The 14972-nt window shown below is 38.8% G+C and overlaps 2 protein-coding genes across 2 annotated transcripts in view; both read right to left on the reverse strand.

Moving 5' to 3' along the window:
- Positions 1-352: 352 nt before the first annotated feature.
- Positions 353-12441, reverse strand: ift52 (intraflagellar transport 52 homolog (Chlamydomonas)). Its single transcript, XM_038289032.1, has 14 exons — positions 12329-12441; positions 11808-11955; positions 8455-8542; positions 8183-8312; positions 8014-8092; positions 7855-7926; positions 7636-7762; positions 7429-7512; positions 5244-5312; positions 5000-5154; positions 4832-4919; positions 4628-4736; positions 2431-2576; positions 353-2191 (listed from the first exon to the last, which is right to left on the reverse strand). Exons 2-14 carry the CDS (start codon positions 11924-11926, stop codon positions 2150-2152), a joined length of 1308 nt encoding a protein of 435 aa, XP_038144960.1. The 5' UTR covers positions 11927-11955; positions 12329-12441; the 3' UTR covers positions 353-2149.
- A 605-nt stretch (positions 12442-13046) lies between these two features.
- The window catches only part of acot8 (acyl-CoA thioesterase 8), an 11397-nt gene continuing 9471 nt past the window's right edge, over positions 13047-14972 (reverse strand). Inside the window, exon 6 of the mRNA XM_038289033.1 lies at positions 13047-14157. Within this exon, the coding sequence (XP_038144961.1) occupies positions 14039-14157 (119 nt within the window). The 3' untranslated portion in view covers positions 13047-14038. The remainder of the gene's footprint in view (positions 14158-14972) is intronic.

The raw sequence follows: 14972 nt of genomic DNA on the forward strand, positions 1-14972 counted from the left end.
ATAAAAGTGGAATTGAAATACATTTACTGTACAACAGGTTGGGGGTTTTTGCAAAGCAAAAAGGCAAGATGCATACAGTACTGTTGTCGGACAAATTTTATTTTTTTTTTTTTGTCAGCTAGTTTGTCTCACTAATGGAAGATGGTTATAGACAAGACATACCTTTTTCCCATAACAAAACCACATACTTTTCCAAGGTAACTGTTTAACCAAAGTGTCTGTTATTGTTTTGACTCTGACTTAAAAGTAAGGAAACAACTTTGTCTAGGTTAGAACTTGGCAGACCATCATGCTGTGAATGTGAATGTCTTGTTCTCCTTTAATTTGCAAAGTAAATAAAGTGCCGACTGAGTAAATCCATCGAACTCCTTTATTTAACTGGACTAAACATTTGAAAACTTTTTTCCACACAACAGTACACACAAGACTGTAAAATATGACAAAGAAAAAATAATAGGAAAAAACTTTGAATGTTATGAACGTAACAGCCTAACATCTTAAGAAGAATAATTATATTTTGTAATAAATTCTATTCTAAACTGTGAACAATCTAAAAAAATATTTTGTTACCTTTTAGGCAAGTATTAAGATAGTTGATAGTCACTCAGAAATTTTCATTTTCCACATAAGAAAATATATATGTGCATTACGGTGAAAAAACTGGCATTTATAAGTTAAATCTTGTACATTAAATCAATTTCACCAAAAGAACAAAGAGTAAAAACCCATTTCATTTTTTTTTTTTTTGGAGGACATTTTTGTCATTTTCTGACATCTGACATTAAAAAAAAAAAGTGATTATTTTGAAAAAAACATCTTGCCAATATTTGAAAGTTATGTTATCCCTTTATCTAAAGAACGTAAGGAACTATAGTTGGTCAACTGGTAAAATTGTTTTGTTGAAAACACATTACATAAAACATTACACATGACATTAAAACAGAAAACATAAAATAACTTCCACATCTGCTTAAGGTCCCAAACCCTGTGAAGGCTCGAGACTTTTATAGTAATTTAATAACAAAATGCTAAAATAAAAATAAAAAAGTGTGATCATAAACCAGGTCTCTTATCTATCCTTTTTTTCTAGCCTCATGCATGAATACAGGAAGTTGATGCAGTTTTGTTTACATTTTGATTTTTTTTTCTTTTTTTTAGAACTATTTCCATTTGTGCAAAGTTAGAAGTACTTCCCCCTCCTGATCACACTAATGACCTGCCCAGACTTCAGCTGGTTCAATTAAGCAGCAGCTAAAACAGGTAAAACCCACCAGCAGCTCACTGAACCATTTCATGCCCTGTGGACAAAAATGGAGAAAGCTTTTATCTTTGGAGGTAAGGCCCAATGTTTTTGATACCCGACATCAAATTAGGTCAATTTTTTGAAAAAACCTTTTCCCCTTTCTAGATCTGAAAAGCTTTGAGTGCTCCTCCCCATCTGAGCTGGACAGGAGGCTTTTAGAAGAGCAGGGTTTGCTGTCAGCTTTGTCTCTGGAACAATCGTCGTCCTCAAAGAATTTCAGTTGCAACAGAGCTGATGGATTTGAAGGCAAGCCATCTATCCTGGCTTCCCTCTGCCTTTCATCAGATCCAATTTCTCCTTGTGGCAGGTTTTCACCACAAGGTTCCAAAATGCAGGAAGTGGACGGCTTTAACCTCACTGTTCCTTTGCAGAGAACAACCTCAACCCCCCAGGAGCTCTTCAAAAAACCCCAAAATGCCATGCGTTTTGACCAGTCTTACTGCATTCTCACTACCTCACAAATCTCATGGGATGTCTCTCTGATCAAATCGGAGAGCGACAGCCCCTGGCTCTTCTTGGAGGCCAGCACTCAGGAGCTAACAGCAAGTCCAAGACCCCAGCAGCAGTTGCTACCTGAATAGAGGACCAACAGAAACCCAAGCTGACTGGATAAAACCTGGTGGAAGGAATACCAGAGTTTGAGAAATGAGGTGACTTTGTGCTTTCTATCTGGGTCATTTTATCTAAAGATTTGTTTGTTTGTTTTTCCTAATAAAGTGTGTGTATTTAACTATTTTCATGTTTTGAAATGCAAAATGCTATATATGTTGTCTGTTTGCCACTGAAGTTTGTCTCAATGTGGTTTATTAAGGCCATAAGGAAAAAGTCCATAATGATTGGTTCTGGTTAGAGTGGAGCAGATTGTGCGTCTGAATCGACGTCCTGTTCCTGCAAGAAATAAAACATGAGGTTCAGTTAAAGATCAAAACAGCAGTCCTATCAGGAGCATCAACTCTGGTGCTCTGCAAGTCCTTAAAGTGTCCACGCTACAAACTCTTACAAAAATGGAATGCTTCTACAGGATTTGCCAACATGGGTGGTTATTTGGCCAACTTAAAGCACCTTGGAGCGGGACACTAATGTCTGCAGGACACTGAGCCCCTAAGAATCCAGGTTTGCCATCTCACCTGGTTAAGTTTCTTGAATTCTGCCACCTGGAAGAAAATGTGTTCCAAGATGTGCTTTGCGTCTTTCTGCTCTTTATCCAACTTTGGAGTCACACCCAGAATTTCACCACATTTGCGTACATAGAACTCAAGATCATCATCCGTGCCTGGTTCAAAAACAAAGGTAAATTAGAGGTGTAACTTTGTTCATTTTAAAGATTAGCTGTCTGCTTTCCTACGGGATGCTAACAATTCTTACATCAAAGGAGCAAAGAAACGGATTTAAATCCATCCTCTATTCTAGTCCAGGTACATTCATCACATGTTCACAAGCAGAATCACAAGACTTAAAAAACTGCTTCCTGTTTTTGTCCTGAAGAAAGTAAAATGAGGTAAAAACATTGAGCACCTAAATCTGTACCTTGAAAGGCAGAAAACCTTTTTAAAAATTTTACTAATGAAAATTTGAGGTGTGAGTTGTATAAACCCTGTAAAATCCTTTTACATTTACATAAAATCTTCTGGCATTTGTCTCAACCAGCTTAGCACTAATGGGAAAAGGATGTTTTTGCTAAGAGTTCTTTGAAAAATGCCTCCAGTCAGATTAGATGGAGCATTCCAAAGATCACTTTAGGTCATCCAACAGGTCCAGGTTGCTGTGTATTTCCGCCCATCCACCATCCATGATAGAAACCAACCCAAAGCATGACTGACACAATTTGTCATGCCTTGTTCAGATGTGATTAGCTTTTCACCATAAATATTTAGCATGGGAGATGAGATGCTTTATTTTTTTGACTCTTTGATCAATTAAAATGTCAAAAATCCTGTAAAAACCCACATTCAGTTGATCTCTACACTTTATAATTTAACTGAACTTTATTGATCTCACATTGGAGAAATTCATCCCTGCATTTCACCCATCCCCTTGAGGAGCAGGTGGTTACCACTCTGTGGCCCCGGGGAGCAGTATGGGGTTAAAGGTCTTGCTCAGGGATCCAGGGTGCAGGCTGTGGGGGTCGAAAAGGGTACTTGCAACCTTCTCAGACTGCAAGCGCACCACTAAGCTTTAATTATAGGTTGTTTTTCCCAGGACAGTCTTTTGTGATTTGTAAATTTCACAACAGTTTCCCAGTAAACAATTTTCTCCACATGAGTGATGGCTCAGTGTAGTTCCTCCAGAGTTAGCATGGGTTTCTAGGCATCTGTTTCTTTCCCAGCCTGCTTTAGGTGAACCGCTATGCATTCTTGTGTTGGAGATTAGGGTCCAGTTGTGCCATCCTCTTTTTCTTTTCTGGATGATGGACTCAACGGCCCCTCATAAGAACTTCCTAGTTTTAAATATTGTTTTAGAACCAATTGCTGCTCTAAATGTCTCCAAGTTTATTCCGTCATGATTGCTGTATCTCATGTTCTCAAACAAAACGTTCATTAGCATTAGTTCTTAAATTCAATGCTAGAAAATGCTAACCTGGTACCGGAATGTACCGGTAAATTCATTTCATTTTTTACAATCTGGAGTAAAAAGTGTTAGGTTTATTCTTTTATACATCATTTGCATTGTTATTTTTTTAGTCAGATTAGACAGAGCAGAAGGCCTTCCTTCACATTGTGGATGTCACGGTGTGTACGGAGGTCATCTAATCAAGACAGCCTTTGTGTCTTTAAGAGTACACAGGATATGGGCACATCTTGAAGTCTGATAGGAGAGCTAACTGTATCTGTAACCGTGAAGCATAGAAGCAAGCTGCATGGAGTTCAAGACATGGATGGCGTGTCAGTTTCTGATACGGACAGCTAAGCATCCACATGATGCAACACAGACTCAGAAGGTATAAGAAGCAGGAGATGATCTTGTTCGGGGCTCAAACTTTGCCGGGCGCTTGCGGACGTGATTTTTGAGCCCACAGCTGTGCAAGCTCTAAGCATTTTTCTCCGTCCTGTAACGACCTGATCTGGAATAAACTCTGTTACTTTTTACTCCTGTTTTTATAGTCCTTTTTTACATGGTTTTACCCAGTTTGAGTTAAGAGTAGTAAATAACTTGCTCCCAGGAAAAGAACCGGTGAGAAGGCCCCCGGGGCGCTACAGCCTTCCTTCCAAGGGGACAAATCCTTCTCATTTTATCAAAAGTTATGCACCCAGTTTTCTAACTAGCACCTCAGTAGGAAGAAGAGGAAGTGTCTCAAATAACATAATATTGGAGGCTTAATCTCACATTTATTTGTAAGTTGGGCGAGGCGTACTTTCTCAGAGGAGAAGGCCTCATCGAGGTCAAACAAGTCCAACATGGGAGGAGGCAATTCACTCAAGGCAGGCGGAAAGACCTTCAGAGACAAAGGAAAAAAACATCCATCAGGAATTTGAAATGCTGCTGGACTGAATATGCTTTGTTCTTTGGAGATCAAATTTAGAGACTTACAGCAGGCTGAAGCTGAGGCAGAGGTGTCACAAACTGGGGGGTGATGAGCCGAAGTGGCTCGTGTTTTACATTGAGCTGTTTATAAGCACTGAAAAAAAAATGTTACAGCAATGAGGGAAAAAAAAATAATAAAACAATAGGGGTGTGATGCAACGCCCCTGCACATACCTTATGACTTCAGATAAACTGTCGGAGGATAAACTGAACAAAGATGTTTCAAAGAGGGAGGTGAAATCCTGAGGGGTCTCTTCTCCCTCCTGTAAACAAACTCTGAGCTGTTCTGACAAGCATCGCGTGTCTGGCAGCATGGTGTAATCTGCAATCTGGACCACAAAGCCCATGTCAAAAAAAAGGGAGGTGAACGTATTCCTATCTTCTGTGGCTCTTGGTTAGAAAGATTCTGCCTACAAACCTCTGGATTCTCTGCGTCGATCTGATTCAGCTGGATGGACTCGGACATTAGCCACTGAAGCATAACATCCTGGAAGGAAATAAAGAAAGGAAAAAGAATCAACAAACAGCACAAGTCAACAATTCTGTTCTTCAGACATGAGGTTTTTAAATGGTATGGAAATCATGATGAAAAAAGTCCAATCATCTCAAGGTATTTAGACACACACACCAAAAAGGAAGGTAAAAACAGATTTAAATGCTTTAAATGCTGCGGCTGAATAATCAAAAAATCAACAGTTATGGCAATCTTACCGGAAAGCTATTTTCACATACAATAAGAGCACAACGAACAGTAAATCAAGCAAGTGCCTATTAACTCTTTGTGTGTTAGCAACATTAGTTATAAGTTATAGTTAATAATAGCTGGTTATAATTTCTGGTGTTCTTTTTGTGCGATATTTCTGAACAGAGAAGTAGAAATGCACCAATCTAATCCTGAGATCCAACTCAGTGCACTTTACATGGATTATTACGACATCGTCACCAAACATCAGACATTCAGACATCCAAAGTTCCAAAAACTAATTTCAGGGAGATGCTTAAATTGAAATTTCACCTCATGCATCTCTCTTAATATAGCCGAATCCCTTTCCCTGATTATTTATTTGATGCTTTTCTGTGCCCCCATGAAAACACGCTGCCCCCCTCCTGGACCCCTGGTACATTTGGTCTAGATCCGCCACTGTTCTTCACCTTCACTAGACGTGGATATACTTTAGCATATTCTGCTGTAAAATTAGTCCTATATTTTCGTTTTTTACTCAAGGATAAATCCTCTGCTGTTTCACAGGATGCGCAGCTTTGAGTGGTAACTAGGTGACTGCCAGAGAGTAAAGCGAAACTTATCGGATTGATCCAATTCAATGAGCGGAGCTTCCAGGAGACTTGGGATGTCTGTATATTTGTGTTATTTGGTTACCCTTTTCTTTTTTCCAATGTTTATATCAAGGTCAAAGCCTTCACCCACATGGCAGGATCATTCAACAGCTGAAATGGATCGGTATCGGATAATGGCCGACATGCTCAGCTCAGGAATCGGTATTAGGCTAGATCGGTGCATCTCTACCGAGAAGCCTCCTTTTGGCCAGCTTATTAGTACGTGTGTAGCAACAGGTGGGGGCGGAGTAGTGCTACATCAGCCTTCACTCCAAACAGGCAAAAAATAGTGTCAAGGCACTCTTTCTCTGTTTCCTCCAGTATTTCATGAAAGTTACCTTCAAGCATAAGAACAGTGTGAGTGAAAATGGTAACTTTGAAAGTAGGGATGAAAATTTAATGTTCACCATGATAAATGTTATACAAAAATGTGTATCGTATTTTCCGGACAATAAGCCGCTACTTTTTTCTCATGCTTTGAACCATGCAGCTTATGAGAAGGTAACCTGACCTAATCGCCATAGGGGGAAGTTAAAGTTGGAAATGAAAGAACAAGGGGCAAATTTTCATTTAGCACAAGAACATGCGAGCAGCAGGCACAACCGAGAACAAATGTCCCGAATTGACATATTTTGACATGTATTTGCTGCATTAAAGCTGCTGAACCAATGAAGAGACTAGACTCAACTCCTGCAGAGCTGAAATAAGGAGCTGACAAAGCCCCACATTTCAGGAGAAGCTCTTACTGCTGCGAGCTAATGGGAGCTATTATTCTTCTTTGTCCCTACTCTAGGGGTGATATGTAGAGCTCCCTCTACAGGTTTGGTGGGAGACAATTGAGTAGATATCAGCGGCTTAAAGCCCGGTGTGGCTCATATATGCAAGTTTTCACATAGTAAATACGAAAATACGGTATTTACTACAACAGCAAAGAAATCCAACTCGAGTCCCAAAAACTAAAGGCACTGCTGGTTTTTTATTTTAATTATTTATTCCACTTTTGCCTCCATGAGAGAATGGATTAATATAAAGAAAGAAGAAAACAGGATTCAATAGTTTCTTTGCCCTTCTTATCATGGTTTGGAATTTAGGAGCATTACTTCTATTTGTAGGGCTTTGACTGCAGTATGATGAAACTTAAGGACCATATCCTTCCCCATAGAAGAGCATACCTTTTTAAGATCTTAGTCTACCTTAGTACTGGTAACCCGACCGTGTCTATTCTTCACACATAAATCCTATGTAAAATATTGGATGCTTAGACTCACCATGATCTTACTGTTCTCTTCCTTGTCTATGTACTGATCACAAAACATGTGGCATGAACCCAAAACAGCCAGCTTCCCAGACTCCTAGGTGGAAGAAAAATAAAGAACTTTCAGCATGCATTTACAAAATAAAAAACTTTCAGCATGCAGTTACAGATGGCGATTATTCTGAATGTATGAAATAATCTTAGAATCGCATCCACTGGCCTTTCTGTGATAGAAGGCCAGGATAGGCCTGTTGAGCGGGAAGCAGATCGAACCCGTTGAAAGAACAGCCACAGCAGGGGCAATCACATTCAGAGTGGCTCCGTAAGGGTAGACAAATGTGAGAGCCCTGCAGAAACACAGAAGGATCCATTCAATCACATTAAATTTGGAAAGAGAACAGCTACCAATAAAAAATCAAATAAAAGGGAAGTTACTTACTGCGCGTTGTTTCCAGCAGTTTCATCTTCAAACACTTCTGTGAAAACTTTTCCAGCAGCTCGACTGATCTCTCTGAACAAGATGGAGAACGATGAGACTTTTTAAAGTGGTATCACAAACAATCGAAAGAGCCCATAAGGACGTGTTCTCACAGCTGACCGGTTTAATACGCCATCAGACACGAGAGCCTCCTTAGGGTGGAAGTAGTGTTTGTGGTAAACGTTCCTCACAACGGCGTCTGTGGCGGTAAAAATACAAACACAGAATGTTCAGAAGCTTGATAACCTCTCTGCTGGGGACTGTCACTGCACCAAATGTCAGTATGCACCGTTGTTGACAATTATTCCAAACTCCTCCAGGAGAAAATTGATGTTTGTGTCGTATTTCGTTTCTCCGCCCTCTCCAAGCATGACCAGCACATTTCCTCCTCCATCCAGGTAGTGCTTCAACACCTCCAGCTGTAGAAGAAAAAGGTGATAAATGGGATTAAAAGCACAGAGAACAATGTTTGTGTTTTTTTCCCCCTGCTTTCTAAAGCCTTTTTTGTAGAACACCAAAGGGCCACGAAAAGCTTTAATTTGTAATCTGATGACGATTTACCTCTGATGCTGTGAACATCTCCCTTGGGCCAGCGGTAATCCATAACTTGACACCTTTCAGCTTCTCCACACACAGTTCTTCCTTCATACTGAAAGAGATCAATTGAGGAAGGTCTCTTTGCTGTACCAGGCAGCTGTTGTTGTTTACATTTCAAATAAAAAAACATGATGTGTGGAAGAAAAAAACTGGGTCAAAGCAGTTTTAAATAAATTAAGTCTGCAAAATATCTGAAAAATCTGTAATTATAATATTGTAATGATCTCATTTGAAAGTAGCACGCCTCTTTCCTCCCCATAATAACTATGTTCCCACCCCTTCGCAAAGGTCATGACCTTGGTAGCAAAGATGTAACCAGATGTTTGCATAAAGGAATGTAAAAAATGCTAAATATATTCTTAGCTTGTAGAACTTCAGTAGTTACTAATCATCAATATCAAAGTCTATCAGTTTTTGGATCTTAGCAGTTCTTTATAGGCTTGTCCCGATCCGATCCTCGTATCGGATCGGACGCTGATATTGGCAAAAAAATGCGCATCGGCAAAGCATGTAAAAATGCCGATCCAGACTGCCGATCCACTTTAAAAAAAAAAAAAATCCGGTCGGTATTTTCCAGTTTCGCCGATTGAAACAATTGCGCCACTGTTCCCCGAATCCGGTCCGCATTTTCCAGAACACCTTCAACACACCCACAGGTCTTTTTGGGTCTGTCTCCCGGCCTAACCATTAAAACCGGTGAATTGGAAGATAGCGGGGAAAATGTCAGCCGTGTGGGATTATTTTATCCTGCACGATGTGTAGATGGAGACTAGGTGTGGAGGAGATTGGGGAGTATAAGGCATTTTTGTGTAATAGTTCACTATTATTTGCACTGATGTTTTTTTAAGCAGTGTCTTTTTTCAAGAGTAGAGTCCTGATACTAAGTTAATAGACTATTTTCCACTCTTGTCTGTTTTGCATTTTTATTAAAACTTACAGTAATACTTGCACCTTTAACTGTTTACGGTTTTACTGTTCACTGTGCAATTTCAGATTGCTATTCATAATTTTGTCCAGTTTGTGTTTATCTCTTAATAAACAGGTAAGTTTGTTGTTACCAATCATATTCAATCTCACCTAATTCAGCTGGCTAGATGTTATCAAGAGTACTAAAACCCTTTTCAACATGAGTCTTACAACTAAGGCTAAATACTTTAACTTAAACTTAAATACATGCTCGGATAGGCTGGTATCGGCCAGTATCGGTATCGGATCGGAAGTCCGAAAACAATATCGGTATTGGATCGGAAGTGCAAAAACCTGGATCGGGACTTCTGTAGTTCTTTATGACTGAGATATCACCCTATTGTTATAAGGATTGTGTTTTGATCAACTGTTCATCTCTGATATCAGGTAATTTATCAAATGCTAAAAGTGGTAAACATGACACAGGCACATTCAATAAAAAACAGAATTTTATATTACAAAAATCAGGCAGACACTTCTACTTCCAACTCTTTGGAAGTACCGCTAACGACAGCAGATAACAGTTTGCAGCACCATCTGTAACGTTTTCATTCAGAATTTTCTATACTAGGTTGATGAAATGACTGACATATGACTGACATATGTTTTATGATCATTTTCTGTTGGGACAGAGATAAAATATTGCAAATTTACTTCTGAAATGAATACGCATCTCATCAAAAATTAAATAAATGTTGAATCCCTCTGAGGATTACTCTAAAATAGGAGTTAGGATACAGTGAAAGTACAGAAAAAAGCTTTTTAGTTGTTCAAATCTGATTCTTAAATAAACAGCTAAAAAAAAACATTTTTTAGAATAAAAGCTATTTTATTTAATTATCAAATAAAAAAATTGAACTTAGGAATAGATTAAATTATAGAGGGATCTTCTTTATTGTGTATTATTTTCTGTTATTCTAATGACTATAGCTCACAGTGGACAAAACAGCAAAGTTCAGTTTCTCAGATAAACATGACCGATGAAAAGTATTTTGAAAACACAGCTGGAAAGTATAGCTGTGGCCTCAGCCTGTGGATCTGCTGAAGTGTAAAGCAAGCCCAGGTTGCTTTAATGGTGGTCTCCAGCTAATCTGTACTGCTGGCTCTGATGTCTCACCTCTTTTCTGACTGTAAAAGTTACTCTATGTTATTAATGTGAGGCCACTTTGCTGCTCAATCAATTAGAGATGAAGTAGTCATTACAGCCGGTATTAGTGCATTTGGAGGCCGAGTCCTGCTGGAAAAGGAAATCAGCTAAGGGAAACCTAAAGAGCTCTACAGTTCTGTTTTTCCTGAGACAGATGTCCTGACTTTTGAACAGAAAAAAGATACATTGGACTGAGTCCAGCACTTAGACCTAGAAGACCTTAAGCATGAGCTTCATCAAACCAGAGGGCTTACTTAAGTTTGTTTTGTTTTTGCAACCTTACAAAGATGTTTTCCATGATCTTTTTAGGCCGAGTGTAATTTGGCTTGTGATTCCAGTTAGCACTGCATCCTTCAAAGATGTTTCTATGCCCTTAAATTAATAAAAAAAAAAACACACTTTAGAACAACAATGGCACCTTAGAACACTATTAAGTCCTCTGTGTTGAGTCAAGGAGTGCACATTCCCTAAATATGGAAGACATTGTAAAAAGTTCTGCCTCATCGTTCACCTCACCAGAACCACAGAATTTTGCCGTTTGTTTTTGTGAACTTGTTGTCATATCACTGGGCAGTAGTCAACTTTAATCAGTTTTAAAAGGCTGTATGTTTTTTATTTGTTTTCATGTTCTATTCTTCTTCTTCTTGTGGTACACATTTAAATGTTCACCACTGCTTGTCCTGCCTTGTTTTCACAGGTTCAAATTGACCTCAGGTTTTTGTTTACAACTGGAATTGCTCAGTCCAAGGAGCACATTGAGTACTTGTTTATTTCTATTTTTGCTATGTACTTAATTTATAATGCATTGTACAGTACATAATTGTATACATTTTGGAAAACTTTAATTTAATAAATACACATTTTGCAGAAAATAATTATTATTTGTAGTCTAACTGAACCCTCTATATATGGATCCCCCCATATAATACTTTGCCACCCCTGTTTTAAAAGCCTAGCTCCGCCACTGCAATCCTGTCCTTTTGCATAAGTTTCTACCAAACTTTTTTTTACTCAACTTTCCATCAATATGCAAACATGCAGCACTGTGTGAACACCAGGCTTCCTTAGCATCCAACATAGTGGACATGTGTGAAAAGTATATAATTCCACTTTCAGGTTTTTAAAGCAACTGAAAATCGATTGACTTTTTAAAAAAGATATTCTTTTTTATTTTAAATACCTTTGCCAACCCCAGTGCCCTTACCTCTGGATCTTCCAATGCTCTCTCAGTCTCTTCTCCATCGACTTGTAGCCGTTGCTGGTGCCAAACAGCTCTTTTTTGGAGGCATTGAAGACGACGTAGCTCTGTTGTTCTTTCTCCATAATCTATGTTTCAAATTACTTCGATGCACCTAGAAAAGGATTGCGATTGAATGTTAGACCAAGTCCCACGGATTCAACAGAGACCCAACCGTTATGTTTAGCCTTAGAGGCTAGCAGTAATGTTAGCAGGATTGTTTTGCTGAGCGTCATACAACATCGAAAAATGTGGTTAGCAATTATTTTAAAACGCTAAAGCAGCAGCTTCTCAAACTTAACTTTATATCAAGGAAACGTTTTAGCCCGCGGCTATGAGCTCAGAACCCTAACAGCTAACGTTAGCATTTTAGTAGCTAAAGCTAGCGGTATAGTATGGTATCAGCAGAATCGTTAATATGACTGAGTGTTCAGTTTTTCAGATCTTTGCTTAAAGAGCTCAGGTAGGAGCTAAAGGATGTTACTTACAGCAGAATTGTATTTTGCTTCTCAATGTTAGAAAGCATTGATGACTTAAACTGTCTTAGAGGTGATGCATCATGGGAAGAAAGTGGTAACTAAGGGCGCTAAATGCATAGCAACCAAGAGCCGTAGCAACATGTGAAAAGAAGCAAGGGTGAAAATGTACACTGGCGGACTCTTCATTAAAATAACTTCTATTGTTGTGACATATTAAAATAAATCTTTACATAAGTTTCTTTCTATTTAACTAATAACTGATCTGCTTAATTTCTTAATACATCAGGTGCTGTGTTATGTCCTAAACATTCTTCTTTATAAATTGCTTTTCATATAAAGAGATGTTTGATTTCCCCTTCATTGGATTCCCCCTTCTGTAAGCCTCCATCTTTGATTAGTTTTAACTCTCTTCAGCATCCAGTTCACTAGAGCCCCCAGGTTGCTGCCATCTCCTCAAATACAGCCTCACAGAACTGCTGGATGGGGAGTTTCTCCAGCTCCTCAACCTTCCCTTTAAGGATGCTGCAAAGCTTAAAAGGTTGTTCCTTTACAGGGAAAATAATGTCCTTACCCTAAGTGCTTTAATCAAAACATCTCAAACACACCAACATCACACAAGTTTACCATGTAATAGCCTTTTATAAAAACATTTTTTTTTTTGCTTTTTATAGTTGAGCAAAACAAATTTAAACTGCAGTGTTTCAGTGCTGATGAAAATTACAAGCCATAATGCAATTTTATTTTATTGAGACCAGAAATCTTATTCACAAATAGTTCTTGACTTACAGATCAAACAGTGCATGAATGCTTTTAAGACAAATAGAACTATGTTAAAATACTCTTTAACTCAGTAATCATTAATAAATAAAAATAATAATATGGACAAAACTCAGTGATGTTTTTAACATTCTAAGCTGAGAAACAATCCAATAAATTACACAATCATAAAGAAAAGTTTCACAAATGCAATTTCAGGGTTTTCATATCCTAAGGAATCATCTTGTTTCAGCAGGTTCCAAAATGATTCTATTTTAAACAAACCACAGTAGATTCCATAAAGTCATCCATTAAACAGAAACAAAGCCATCATGAAAAGCTGTACGAGTTTCCACTGCACTTAAGACAAAAAGTCTGCAGCTAAGTAGAGCTTATCAGAAGCAACCCATTAGAACATCTTCTGCATTGCTGTGAATGTGATCCCCCTCAGTTTGGTTTCCTGAGCCTATTTCACTGAGGTTCCACAAAGGCCAAGCCAGGCTACACAAACGCTTCACCAGGCCAGTTAGAAATCGAGCTAAATGCAGGTCTGCAGTTTCCTTCAAGAGACCATGAGCTTGATCAAAGATTCAGCAAACAATAGAACGCCTAAATACCCAAAACAGCCAAAAATTTACATTCCTTAACCCCTTCTCTTAACTGAAAGAGTCATAATTTAAGGAGTTTCTGGTAATTTTTCTCAAATAAACAACAAATGTAAAAATTAACATTGGAAAAAAGATGGTAATGTTTAAAGATTTATATTACTTTTTTTTTTTGCATTAAGTCTCTGTGTGGTGTAGTAGTTGAAGTCTCAGCTTTCAATGTTGAACTTTTTATTTTAACATAGTAATATGTGAAAAACCAGAATATCTACACCTCCTTTGAATCTGCACACTGCATGTTTAAGTACAGTAATGAGCTATCCTTCCATAAAATAGACCAACAGAAGTCGTTCCGATGCTATAGTTTGCTGTTCTCTGCCACAGGTTTCACCCTCAGGACCCCTTCTTGAGAGCAGGAGGCCGCCAGCACCCCATCTCTTCTCCACAGTCGGCACTGAGCCAGTCCCCTGCTGCTACCTGGGGCCATGAAAAAAGAACACACAAACACAATGTAAGACGGACAGCGAAAATGGACTAAAACTTTGGAAAAAGATATCCTATCCCAAGAGGGATAAAAACATAAGTTGTGTAATGAACCTGGAGCTAAAGCTGCCAGTTTAATGGGTGTAAGCAATGCCAGCAGATGGCGACAGAATCTCGTACAAAAGTTGTTTTCAGGCTCACAAGAACTGAGGCTGCTTGTGAATAGTGCACGGCTCAATCCCAAACTGTCCCCTAAACACAAACCCTAAGCACTATAACCCTCTTTCAGTGCATTCCCACAGAGGGTCCACCACATCAGGGACATCTCAAACCCCTTAGCGGATAGGGTGATAGGATCATTAAGCCTTTAAAAATCTGCATCAGTGCAGGCTCGCTGGAATTAGGCAGTGGGTGTAATGGCGAATTAGTGGCGGAGGAAGCACGTGCATTCAAATGTAAGTTCTGCTGTTTTTCTATATCTTCAACACACTGATAGAAAATTACAAGTTAGGAAAAAAACAGACAGAAGGAATAGAGGAAGGGGTCGCCATGATGGTGATATCTAAACAGTTCTGTTAGTAAGTAAGGAGGTAGGCAGAGGAAGCAGGATGCTTCCCATCACCCGTTAATTTAGCACATAGAGCCCCCAACATGCCTGTCTGCCAATAGGAGTATGACAAGCTGTGTAGGCACCGCTGACCTCACAGAATTAAAAAGAAATCGTGTTTTCATGATATGTACTGTGTGTGAAACATGCTAATGTAGACACTTTCATATTATTGGGGTTTATAACCCAGAGCTTCAGCTGT

This window comes from Cyprinodon tularosa, unplaced genomic scaffold (assembly GCF_016077235.1).
Source record: "Cyprinodon tularosa strain WSP-4 unplaced genomic scaffold, ASM1607723v1 ctg261, whole genome shotgun sequence".
NCBI lineage: Eukaryota > Metazoa > Chordata > Actinopteri > Cyprinodontiformes > Cyprinodontidae > Cyprinodon > Cyprinodon tularosa.

Bases quoted from the DNA above. Each gene is read 5' to 3' on its own strand.
- ift52 (XM_038289032.1), bottom strand. From the start codon at position 11,926: ATGGAGAAAGAACAACAGAGCTACGTCGTCTTCAATGCCTCCAAAAAA. The intron at 8,093-8,182 runs GTGCATACTGAC...TTACCGCCACAG, and splicing joins TGGAATAATTGTCAACAACG to ACGCCGTTGTGAGGAACGTT. The intron at 2,577-4,627 runs GTGAGATTAAGC...TTTTTGAACCAG, and splicing joins CGCCCAACTTACAAATAAAT to GCACGGATGATGATCTTGAG.